The sequence below is a fragment of the Nicotiana tabacum genome, chromosome 11 (assembly GCF_000715075.1).
Source record: "Nicotiana tabacum cultivar K326 chromosome 11, ASM71507v2, whole genome shotgun sequence".
NCBI classification, from domain to species: domain Eukaryota; kingdom Viridiplantae; phylum Streptophyta; class Magnoliopsida; order Solanales; family Solanaceae; genus Nicotiana; species Nicotiana tabacum.
The window spans coordinates 76,819,466-76,831,733 of NC_134090.1; the positions used below are offsets into that span (position 1 = coordinate 76,819,466).

Genomic DNA, 12,268 nt, shown 5'->3' on the forward strand with positions numbered 1-12,268 from the left:
ATATATAACTTGTATACAATTATGTTAATTGCATATATTTTGTATGTCGTTTGTACACCCGACGAACAGAATCTATAGTACAAGTTGTTATCTTCTTTATTATCAGAAACAATCTTTCTGCCGCCATAAGATAGGTGTAAGGTCTGCGTATACACTATCCTCCCTAGATTTTATACTATGAGAATATCTAGGTATGTTGTTATTGTTAGTGGAAGCAGTATCGTACCAATGATCATATAGCAAACTAGATCGGCAACTACTAGCAGGACAATGATGGAGTTTCAAGCTTGGAAAAGAGGGGGAGAGAAAACAGAGAAGACTAGACTCTAATATATTATTTTGTATATAATTGATAAATTATAAATTAAATATAATTAAATTTAAAATCTCTATATGAGATTAAATAAGTTTGGGGTTTTGGCACAGTTACCCACAAAAACAAAACTATTTACCTTTGTCTACCCATTTATTTTTCTACCTATAAACTAATTACATTTCCTACCCATAGTAATTTTTGTGGGGATTTTTTTTTATTCTCCAATTCTTTTTTATTTCTATGTTTCTTTTCTCCTTTTCTTTTTTCTCGTTTTCTTCTTATTTTTTTATTTTTTCCTTTTCTAATTTCATTTAACTTCTTTTTTTATATTCTTTTTCTCTTCATAATCTAATTTTATTTATTGTTTTCACTATTTTTTATTATTATTTTAATATTATTACTAAAGAAAAATCAAATTGTGTACCAATTAAATATAGCTAATAAAATCAAAAAATATTAACTAATATATGATACCAGTATAACATATAGCTATACCAAGAGGGTACACAATTGTATGCAATGAGTTAAAAAAAAATTAATTCAATTATTAAACTGAAATAATATAAGTTGTCAATAAAAAATCAAAAAATTCTAAAAGGATCTAATTGTAAGAGTATACTGTTACATTATATAGCATACTATAATAACTTCTTTCTTTTTTTTTTTTGCATTTTCAATTGCCCCTCACGCTTGGTAAAAGCTTAAAGCAAATTAAAAGGGAAAAGACAATTGAATTTACGAGTAATAAGTATACTATTATATTATATTGTATACTATTACAGCATACTGTTACAGTATATTGCATATTATTACAATATGCTATAACAATATATTGTATACTATAATAATATACTGTTGTAGTATAACTATATACTCCTATAGTATATTGTATATTGTAGCGGTATATTTTTAGTTAACTGTGTTCTTCTTCGATTATTACAATATAGAGTTGCAGTATATTATAAACTATAATAGTATATTGTTGCAGTATAGCTATATATTCCTACAACATATTGTATACCATAGCAGTATACTATTGGGTAGCTGTATACTATTCGATTTTCAGCTAAAAATTTTGATCTCAATCACCTCAAATCAGCTCCAAATGCTATCAAATTTCAGTATGAACTTCCAGAAGGTATTATAAGCAGTGTTTAACAACACCCACTTTGAATCAAACAAGAAATCTTCAAAATAAAAATTTTAAGTCAAGGCAAGAGCAAGAGCTAGGGAAAGAACAATCAAGAAAAAGTGGAGCAAAATTGAAACTAGCCATTGGTCAACTTCCCAGATAATCAGATCTAACTTCTTTTTGAAGAAGGATATAAGGGAAATGAAGAACAATTTTGTAAGAACAAATTACAAGTAACTCAAGAAGTAGCAAATACGGAAATAATTCAAGGATCTGGAGTTACTAAAATTAAGACCAAGCCTTCTTTTTCTTTCTGGGTCACTTTCATTCTCACTCTACAAAACCCAAACTACCCAAAAATAATAATTCCTCAAATTAACAATAATTCCTCAATTTTGACGAGAATATTTCAAGAAATCATAGGGGTAATACCTTTTTAGCAAAAAATTTGGTATTTCGTTATTGGTTTTCTGAATTTTTTGAGGTGGTGACTGTTGGATCTAGTATAAAGGAGAAGATGGTGTTTGAATATGTAGAAAAAACTAAAGAGATAAGGCTGAAAAATACATAAGGGGTTTCAGAGAAAAAGGAAAATAACATGCATTGAGGATTTGCTGATATCAAGAAGAAAGAGAGAAGAGAAGAGAAGAGGCCGCACTCTTTATGATTTTTCTAAGCTATTTTAATAGAATAAATGAATAACCGAGTAAATAGTTTGGGCCGCATGGGTAGGAGTAGTAAATAATTTGGGCCCGAGCATTAAAGGGTATAATTTGGAATTAATGGGTATAAAGTGAGATTTTTCCAATAAGTTTCTAATATAGCTGGGGGAAATGCACGGTTAGCCACTAATAACACATGTATTTACATTTAAGCGACTGTTTAAAATGTCTTTAGTCTTTAGCCACTACTTTAATAAATTTTACCTGTCCGGACGAAAACACCCTTCTGCTCATAAAGTTCAAGACCAAGTGTCCTTAATTTTTGAACTTGCAACTCTAAGTTTAGGACTTCAGGACTACATGTCCGTAACTTTTGAACTTGCAACTCTAAGTTCACGACTTCAGGACTACATGTCCTTAACTTTTGAACTTGGAACTCAAGTTCAGGACCACCCGTCCTTAAGTTTTGTGCTTGTAACTCTAAGTTAAGAACTACTTGTCCTTAACTTTTGAACTTGTAAGTCTAAGTTCAGGACCTATTGTCCTTAACTTTTGAGCTTGTTAGTCTAAGTTCAGGACCAAATGTCCTTAACTTTTGAACTTATAACTATAAGTTCATGACTAAGTGTCCTTAACTTTTGAGCTTGTTAGTCTAAGTTCATGACATATTGTCCTTAACTTTTGAGCTTGTTAGTCTAAGTTCATGACATGTTGTCCTTAACTTTTGAGCTTGTTAGTCTAAGTTCAGGACTTCAGAACCTATTGTCCTTAACTTTTGAACTTGTAACTGTAAGTTCAGGATCGGACCTATTGTCTTTAACTTTTGAGCTTGTTAGTCTATGTTCAGGACCAAGTGTCCTTAACTTTTGAACTTGTAATTCTAAGTTCAGGACCAATTGTCCTTAACTTTTGAAATTGGAACTCGAAGTTAAGGACCAAGTGTCCTTGACTTTTTAACTTAAATACAAATATTTTATCTTTTTATGATAAATTCACTTTTTTCTTCCATTTTGACTAAAGGTTTAACCAATTTAAAAATCATAGCATGTAAAAGTCAAAAGAGAAGGAGAATTAAAAAGGTGATCATGACTTAACACCTAATTCCCTCTCCATAGGATCTCAAGGCACGGTAGGTATAATAGTAGTAGCAGTAGACTTAGTAGAAATATATACAGTGAATTTCTATTGCTTATATGCAGTGTTCGAGGAGTAAGCCTTGTATTTTTCTTTGACTCAATCTCCCATTCTCCATTAACTACATACTCTGGCATAACTTTTCTGAGATCACAAAAAAGGAGTCACTTTTCAACGACAAAGACAAAGCAAAATATATAGGAAGAAGACTATAAAGAAAAAGAAAGAAAATGGAGGTTGGGAATGGAAGAAGAATACGCAAAGAGAATAGCCCAGAAAGAATATGCAGAGAGAATAGCCCAGAAAGAGAATCTAAAAATGGCGTATCTATCCAACCTGTGATACCACTTTATTTCCGTTTGGGAAGGAAAGGGTAACAACGTCCTTTTATATTAATTTTAATAAACTAGTGGCTATTTTTGCTCATCATTAAAAATGCTGGATAAAAAGTAAATACCACTTTAAATAGTAGCTACCCCGTACAATCTTTACAATATAGCAAGGTGATCATATTTTTGGGCCTCATGGGCATAAGCGTAAATCTCCCTACTATTTACACATTGAGGGATTTGTCTAACCCACAGCGTTCCAAAAAATTTAGTTTTTCCAAATACCCAAAAACTAAACTCCGCCTTCCCCATCCTGTCTTTGCTCATCGTTGCGCTGCTCTTGTATTGATCTGCAACTACAATTTCCACTCGAAGCTTCCTCCATTATAGCCACCACCAATCACACAAAGGTTATCTTTTTCTTTCTTACTTCTTAATACATCAGTATATTCACAATTCATGTACTCAGATATGTACGTGTAAACTACCTTCTGTTATTGTGTTTTATTATGTCTTTAGTCTTTGATGTATCGATTTCCTGTCTTAAATGTTTGACTCTTTCATGAATTTTGTATGGATAATGTTGTTATAATGCATTTAAATAACCCAAAATTCACCGAGTCTTTTTTTTTTTTTTGGTTGTGCTTGTGGTAATTCGAGATGATCAATGGAAAACATTAGTAGTGTTACAATCTATTATTAAGGATTTTTGTTTATTTAAAAGTATTTAATATTTAAATCTTCATCTTTTTCAATAAATTTTGCTGGTGATATTGTTATAATCTAATAAGTATAAAAATCATCTTCTTTGGATGATTCCTATTTATAAGGTGTATGCTTAATCGGTTCATTTTGTATTGTTAGAAGAAAATGAGGCAGAGGTCTAAAGGTTCTGCACAATCTAAGCCATCCAGCAGAACTGAGACAAGCAATTCCGAGGACACTGTGGTTCTGGTAGCTAAGAGATCAAAGTATGTGATTTTGGCATTGTTTGTGCTAGTGGCATATGGAACTTGGTCTGTGTATCAACATCAGTTTCTCAATCTTCCTAAGCCTCTTGGTGCTGAAGAAGTTGGTAAGAGGGGTTTCTCCGAGCATGAAGCCATCAAACATGTTAAAGCATTGACTCAGTTGGGTCCACATCCTGTTGGCTCAGATGCATTGGATCATGCCTTGCAGGTATACCGGTTTTTGAGTTAATCAGTTGGATTAGTTTCATTTTGAAGGGGAGCCTTGGAGCAATTTTAAAGTTGTCTCCGTAAGACAGGTCACGGGTTCGAGCCGTGGAAGCATCCATTAATGCACATTAGGGCAGGCTGTCTACATCACACCCTGGAGTGGGGCCCCTCCCCGGACTCTATGTGAATTCGGAATGCTTTGTGCACCGGACTGCCCTGATTAGTTTCATTTTCTAAAAGCTGTTATTTTTTGTTATTTATTCTCTAAAAGGGAAATCGTATGTCCAACTAGTTCTTATACAACAATAACAACAACTATGCCTCCGTCCCAAACAAGTTCAGGTGTAACTAGTTCTTATATTTAGTTTAAGCGGAGAAATGAAAAGAAATAGTTTTGAGGCCCTAAAATCTATAGTTGAAGGCCTTTCTTCTTTGGTGTTAATTGTTATAGAAGAAAAGGAAGGGCCATTTACACTTGGTTTCTTATAGACAAAAGAAAAGGAGAAGGTGGTTCCAAAACATTTGTTTCTTTAGACTGTTAGGCATAGGTGTAACTGCATTATAACTGCATATTTAGCATGACTACAAGTGATATGAGGGTTCTCTTTGAAATACATAATTCCTAGGTAACAAAAACAATTTATTCTGTGAAAGCTAGTAGCATAAAGCAAAACCCTAACAAGTGTTACAATTGATCATCACCAATTCTTGTGCTCAGACACACATAGAGGGTTTTAAATTCATTTTGATGGTTGAGAGTGAAATCTCATGTTTTAGAGGTTGCTAATTTCTATGCTCTTTGTCTCTCCTTTCTGATGCAGTACGTCTTGCAAGCCACAGAAACTATTAAAGAAAAAGCTCATTGGGAAGTTGACGTAGAATTAGATCTTTTTCATGCTAAATCTGGCGCTAATCTTATGGTTGGTGGACTTTTCAAGGGGAAAACTCTTGTTTATTCAGATCTGAATCACATTGTACTAAGGATCTCACCGAAATATGCTTCTGAAGCAACAGAAAATGCTATTCTAGTGTCTTCCCACATTGATACTGTGTTTTCCGCGTATGTTTCTCCTACATCCCATACACACACACACACACACACACACACACACACACACACACACACATATATATATATATATATATATATATATATATATATATATATATATATATATATATATATATATATATATATATATATGTGTGTGTGTGTGTGTGTGTGTGTGTGTGTGTGTGTGTGAATAATTAAATTTGATACTAATATATGTACCAAATGTGGTTCAAGAATCCAGAATATTGTTACTGTTAAGTCTATTCTTTCTTATTTCAGTCTGATTAAATGACTAAATTCAATAATTGCTCACCTGCACTTCTCATTCTAAAGGCTTTAAGTTCCATACCTCGTAATGTTTCAACTTTATAGCCTCCCCCGGCCTCCCAAATTTTTTTTAAAAAAGTTCTGATTTGTTCAAAGCAGAATAAGAAAGCAAAAGGTATATGCTGCCAACAAGTATTGACATAAGTTCCGATAAGAATGCCAAAGGTATATGCTGTGCATACATGTACAAGTGTATTGATGTAAGTTCCCCCAAGAAGTAGATATTCCCACATAAGCAGAAGCACAAAGCCTTGAGGAAACAAAGAAAAGAAAAACCAAATTAGACTGCTGATTCTGTAGCAATGGTCTTCTGATCCTTTGGAAATCTTATAACAGTTCTCCGACAAGACACCATATCGCACTATAGAATAGAGCACTTTCCTGTCATCTGTGTTTCTTTTGTTGTCCGGACCTACATGGACTATATATCAAGAGATGCTCTAAACTAGGTTTGGAATGTCGGCTTTCAAAAGTCCACCTGGAGCTCAAGAGTCAAGAGACACTCTTTAGGTGGTAAAACTGGTCTTCTCCTGAACTGACTATCACAACAGTTCCTCAAATACAGTTTTAGAAATGCATGGTGACTTCGGAATGTTAATTATTTTCTTGAAATGTAAATTTTCTCTTCCAGAAGTTGACTTGTAGATGTGTTTACTGGAACATCTCTTAGGCTTCTTTGAGAATGACCTCAGCCAGTTGTACGGATACTCAGAGATGGTTACAAATTTAGGCTTAATTTATGGAATCACAATTGCTATGTTCCTTAACCTCAAACTGATGCATTATGTGTAAGAATAGTGATGACACTTGTTTGTTTTATATTTGCCTTTTGCAAGAATTTTTGGTTGACGATGTTTGTTTAGGAGTCTTGTCACGCTATTTGTTCGATTTGGCTTGCCAAATACCCGCTACACAAAGATATTACTTAGTTGAGCAGAAAATTGCAAGCTGAGAAGGAGGCAAGTTGAGAAAGGATAAGATTTATGATTTGAAGTCCAAGTCAGAGATTAGATGTTACCTAATTGACTCCCACGAGGATGTTAAGACTGTTGAAGATGTACTTAAATACCCTCTTTTACAGTGAAATATTAGTGTGTTTTCATTGCAAGAAGTGTAGGATCTTTCTTTCGTCTCTTTCATCATCTTCCGTTGTCTAGCCTTCAATGAGATTGAGAGCTCAAGCTCTCTTGGATAAAAACTTTCTTTCAACTTTGTGAGGTAACTTGTCCTCTCTTTGTTCTTGGGGGCAATTTTTCCTTTTTTCTCTATTCTTCATTCTTCATTAATTTTCATTTATTATTTGGAAACCTAGTGTGCTTCAATCCTAACACATGGTATACCATCTTGGTAGTGGCAATAAATGGTAGGTATGTTGAGATTTTGGATATTCTGCAAGTATTGCATAAAGGTCAAAGTGTCCTTACGGTTCCTATGATATATAGTAAGCAATTCTACTATTAATTTCTTAACTTAATAAATCTCTAATAATAAATTGAACTCGTGGAGTGAATTGTGTTCCATGTCCCATACTTAATATTCTATTACTTGAACCAAAGGGTGTGGTTTAGTGGTCAATGAAATGGGAGAGGAACCATGAGATCTTAGTTTTGACAAAAAATAAGATTTCGTCCTGTCCGCCTAAGCCTTGATGGACAGAGTTACTCGGTTGCTGGTGGGAGTTAGCAAATACCCGGTGAAATAATTGAGGTGCACACAAGCTGGCCAGGACACCGCCATCATAAAAAAACTTTATATTCTATTATTTTAAATGATTAGTCTGTCTGTCGTATTTTATTTGTTGTCGGCAAGTTTGCAGAGAACTCAAGAAATTTATAGATTGAATTTTGACTCTTGATTTGGTATTATAAATACTTCTAGGACAGGGAGTTCTCAGCAGATGCAAACTATTCAAAGAGATTAGTCAGGAAATTAAGCTATTTACTATGACATGTCCATATATTTCTTTCACTATCAGTATTTTATCCAACTTCTATAAGATTGCTGTGATGGTCACTGGTGTAGTGGTAAAAAACTAGAAACCAAACTGAACATCGTTCAAGTCATGAACACAAGTAGATAGGCCATTTGGCAGGACAGGACGCGTTGACTTGGCTTGGCTTTCAATCAATCTTTGACTGCTTAAGCTGCTATTGGTGCGAGTTGTAGGGAATCTTGGTCAGTGGGTCGGATCGTCCTTTGACAAATGGTCCATCTGGATATTTGATCAGTGGAGACTTGATCGCGCAAAAAAGTAAGAAGCAAGATGTGGTTGCAAGGTCAAGTAATAAACTGAGTATCGGACTATGCCTTGGCAACATATGAGCTTATATGGTCGAAATAGTTACTTGAGCTAATATTCAAATGGGTGACCGGGACAGAATTAATTTGTTACAATTAGGCTTCAATACATATTACGTCCAACTTGGTACCATGCATATTGAATTGATTGTTACCTTTTTTGTGTGAAACTAAAGTCTGGACTCATTTCCACCAGGTTATTAGTGTACATGGCAAGTTGGGCAAGTATGTCCAACAAACCATTCCGTGGTCCAAAAGTTAAATATATTTGTGGCAAGGTTGGAGCTTATGACCTATATTTTCTAGTTTGAAGGGGTATGTCAATAGGCGGATGTAGTGAACAACTAACGGGTTCAACTGAACCCATAACTTTTGATGCAGAGTAACAATTCTTTAAAATTGCAAAAATAGTGGATATGAACCCATAATTTTAAAAATATAATGGGTTCAATGCTAGAAATCGTAAAAGTTGAACCCATAGGATATAAATCTTGGATCTGCCTCTGTAATGTCAAGAGCATTTCTAAATTCATCTACAAAATCCTGTAAATATTCTATGATATTGTATATTGATTAGGGTTTAAGATTCTTGCAAATAAGGTACTTAGGTGCTGTTTGGTAGAACTCATTAGGAGTTATCACCGTCATTCGTTATATATTTATGGGTTGACATTTTCTTACCCCCATAAAATTTGGTATAAGATATACACCGTTTGGGCTTTATTAAAAGAAAACACTGTTTGGTACGTTCTTTTTCCTGATTCACATTAAAAAAACCTGTCTAAGTTATGCAGGAATTTATGTGTTATTTTATGCAGGGTAGAATATGAAACAAGAATGTGGGTATTAGTGATCCATGGATTAAACTATTGTAATGAGGTCATACAAATTTATATCTTCTTTCCCTCCAAAACAAACTTTTATTTTGTGTAAACAGCTAACACATTTTTTTTTTTAAAGTTATAAAACTTCATAAAAAGAAGGGCAAAATATGCCCCTATACAAGAAGTATACAAAATAGAAACTCCTTATGAAATGATAGTTGTCTATGAATATTGCCCAATCTTATATACATACAGGTATCTAGTGGATGCACCAAAAAGAAATAAGGGATAAGAGGCTATTCCTCAATTGTACAAAATCCTCCTCTACACCATCAAAAGCTCTTTTATTTCTCTCTCCAAACTGTCCACGTAAGTGCTAGGAGAGCAATATCCCGCTCCGCGTCATCTCTTTCTTCTTCGATAGGTCCAACGAAACAATATTTCTTTAAATAGTGCCCGACATCCCAGTATTTCATACCACAAATGAGACGCTATCCGAAAATGTAAAAGTAGATGATTCACGTGTTCTCCCGAATATTTACAGATGAAGCACCAACTACCACAAGTAATCTTTTTCTTTCTCAAAATTTTCAGCCAATCAACACCTTTCAACTAGCCGAGTAAAAAATAGATCTTTCTTAATACCTCACGGATCCATACCAAGTTGTGGAAAAGCTGACTCCGTTCTAATCAAAAGCTTCTCATAATAGGACTTAATAGAAAAACTCCATTATTCCTCGCCCCCTCTATACATCATGGCTAGCCTGTGTATTTCCTTGTATGTGAAGTAATTCAACCAACCTTTAAAATTCTCCAACCTCCCAATCTTGCAAGTTTCTCCAAAACCTTTTTGTCTGTAAACACATTAAATTATACATGGCGTATTCATAGCAAATCAGACATCCAAAAAGAAATAACCCCTACATTACAATCGCTGTATTATTTAATCCCTGCATTGCCAATCCTTACATTACTAATCCTTACACTGCCAATCCATGCATTACTAATTTTCGTGTCGCAATCCTTGCATTAACTAATTCCTTCCTGTATTGTAATCCCCGTATGATGAGTAATCCTTGCATAACTTGTCTTTGAACCAAAAGACCCCCTTCTTCATGAATAAATTAATGGCTCCTACATAAAAATCTACTTTGTATTGACTCTTATCATCAAGAAAAGTATTTTTCTCTCCTCTTATAATCAGCAGGAGAGTTGACTCTATGCGCATACCATTTGTGGTTTGGCTGTCTTCGACATTTTCTTGTAGTATTTTTCAGAGGATAGCATGTGGCATGTTGGTTCAAAATCCTTTATCTGCAACAACTGTATATCCCTATTATGATTGATCTTTTAAATGTTTGTGAACTGGTTCAGTTAATTCTTTTTCAGGTTTTCTGTTGCTTTCTCTATAATGTCAAGAACATGATAAAGAACCCCCTTTTTTCTTTTCTGTTATCTGTTTTATCTTAAACTGTTATTGACAGATTAAACTATCTTTACTTTAATCCAATGATTCAAGTATTTCCTTCTACTGCATGCAAAGTTAAACTGGTGCTTGCTAATATTGGCCAATCATATTGGTTGAATTTTCCTTTAGTGAAGGCGCTGGAGACTGTAGCTCATGTGTAGCTGTTATGTTGGAGCTTGCTCGAGGAGTGTCTCAATGGGCTCATGGGTTCAAAAGTGCTGTAATTTTTTTGTTTAATACAGGAGAAGAGGAGGGCTTAAATGGTGCTCACAGCTTTATAACTCAGGTTTTCTCCCTTTAAGACTATCATTATTCCTATATATACGCATAAAAAAAGAAACGAAATTCTATTTGTCTTATCAGTTTATAAAACTGGAGTAAATGTCTTCAGTGAGTGCTAATATTATGATTTTTGAGCATTATTTGCATGGAATCAGTAAACAAACAAGAAATCAAAGTTTTCCATTGATATTTGTTTTCATAAATAAGGTTTTTCATGAACAGTAATGTGCATAACTTAGACAATGCTTCAAGAAAGGCATGATAAGTGGAAAAAGCACCATCAACCTCTGTGCATAATTTGTACGAGGTGTATGTATAGGATTCATGTAGTCGGCCCAACTAATTTGTGACGGGCATAATTGATTGTTTGACTTAGAAGGGTCTAAAAGCTAAATTTTCCACCCATAGCTTTAGGAGTTCAGATATTACCAAAAGACACCATTGTTAGATAGTTTATGTATATATTAGTATGCTTAGGCTTCATTTGCTTTTTTAAGACTAAGACGTCTGAATCGGAATGCACATCTCAATATTAAAATGTGTATTAAAATTAAGATGTCCGAATTTAGATGTGTATTAATATCTGAATACTAAATGATTAAGATTGTTTTTTCAACATCTGAATGAATAAAATTTATCTTTATCTAAAAATTAATAAATATAAAACTTAAAAATACTAATTTACTCAATATTTTATCAACAAAATATTTTTGTAAATAAATAAATATATGGTAGTTGATGGTGGTGATGACTAATAGTGGTATTTGTGGATACCGACTAGAGGTGGTGGTTGGTAGTGGTTTTGGTTGATAGTGGTGGTTCGAGATAGTAGCTAGTAGTTATTGGTAGTGGAGATTATGATTAAGAATGGTAGGTGCTGGTATTTGTGAATGCCGACTAGAGGTGGTGGTTGGTAGTGGTTATGGTTGATAGTGGTGGTTCGAGGTAGTAGCTAGTAGTGATTGGTAGTGGAGATTATGATTGAGAATGGTAGGTGGTGATAGTTGTTAATGGTGGATGGTGGTAGTGGTGGTCAAGGAAAGTGGTGGTAGTTCATAATGGTGGGTACTGGCTATTATGGTTAATAATGGTGGTGGTAGTTGAGGTGGATGGGCGGATGGTTGTGGTTGAGGATGATGGTGGTGGCGGCGGTGGTAGTTGATAATTGTGGGGGTGGTGAATGGTGGTAGTCATTAATGGTGAAGAGACAAGTGGTGGTAGTCAATAATGATGGCGGTGACTATTATATTTGAGGATGGTGGTG

At 34.2% G+C, this 12,268-nt stretch overlaps 1 protein-coding gene across 2 annotated transcripts in view; it reads left to right on the forward strand.

The window, feature by feature from the left end:
• Positions 1–3,824: 3,824 nt before the first annotated feature.
• LOC107773272 (uncharacterized) overlaps positions 3,825–12,268 on the forward strand; it is a 39,645-nt gene continuing 31,201 nt past the window's right edge. The window contains exons 1-4 of one of the 2 annotated variants that reach the window (XM_016592717.2): positions 3,825–3,983; positions 4,438–4,752; positions 5,573–5,811; positions 10,852–11,008. In XM_016592717.2, coding sequence (XP_016448203.1) covers positions 4,444–4,752; positions 5,573–5,811; positions 10,852–11,008 — 705 coding nt within the window. In that variant the 5' untranslated portion in view covers positions 3,825–3,983; positions 4,438–4,443. The remainder of the gene's footprint in view (positions 3,984–4,437; positions 4,753–5,572; positions 5,812–10,851; positions 11,009–12,268) is intronic. The other variant, XM_016592722.2, reaches the window with a different exon arrangement.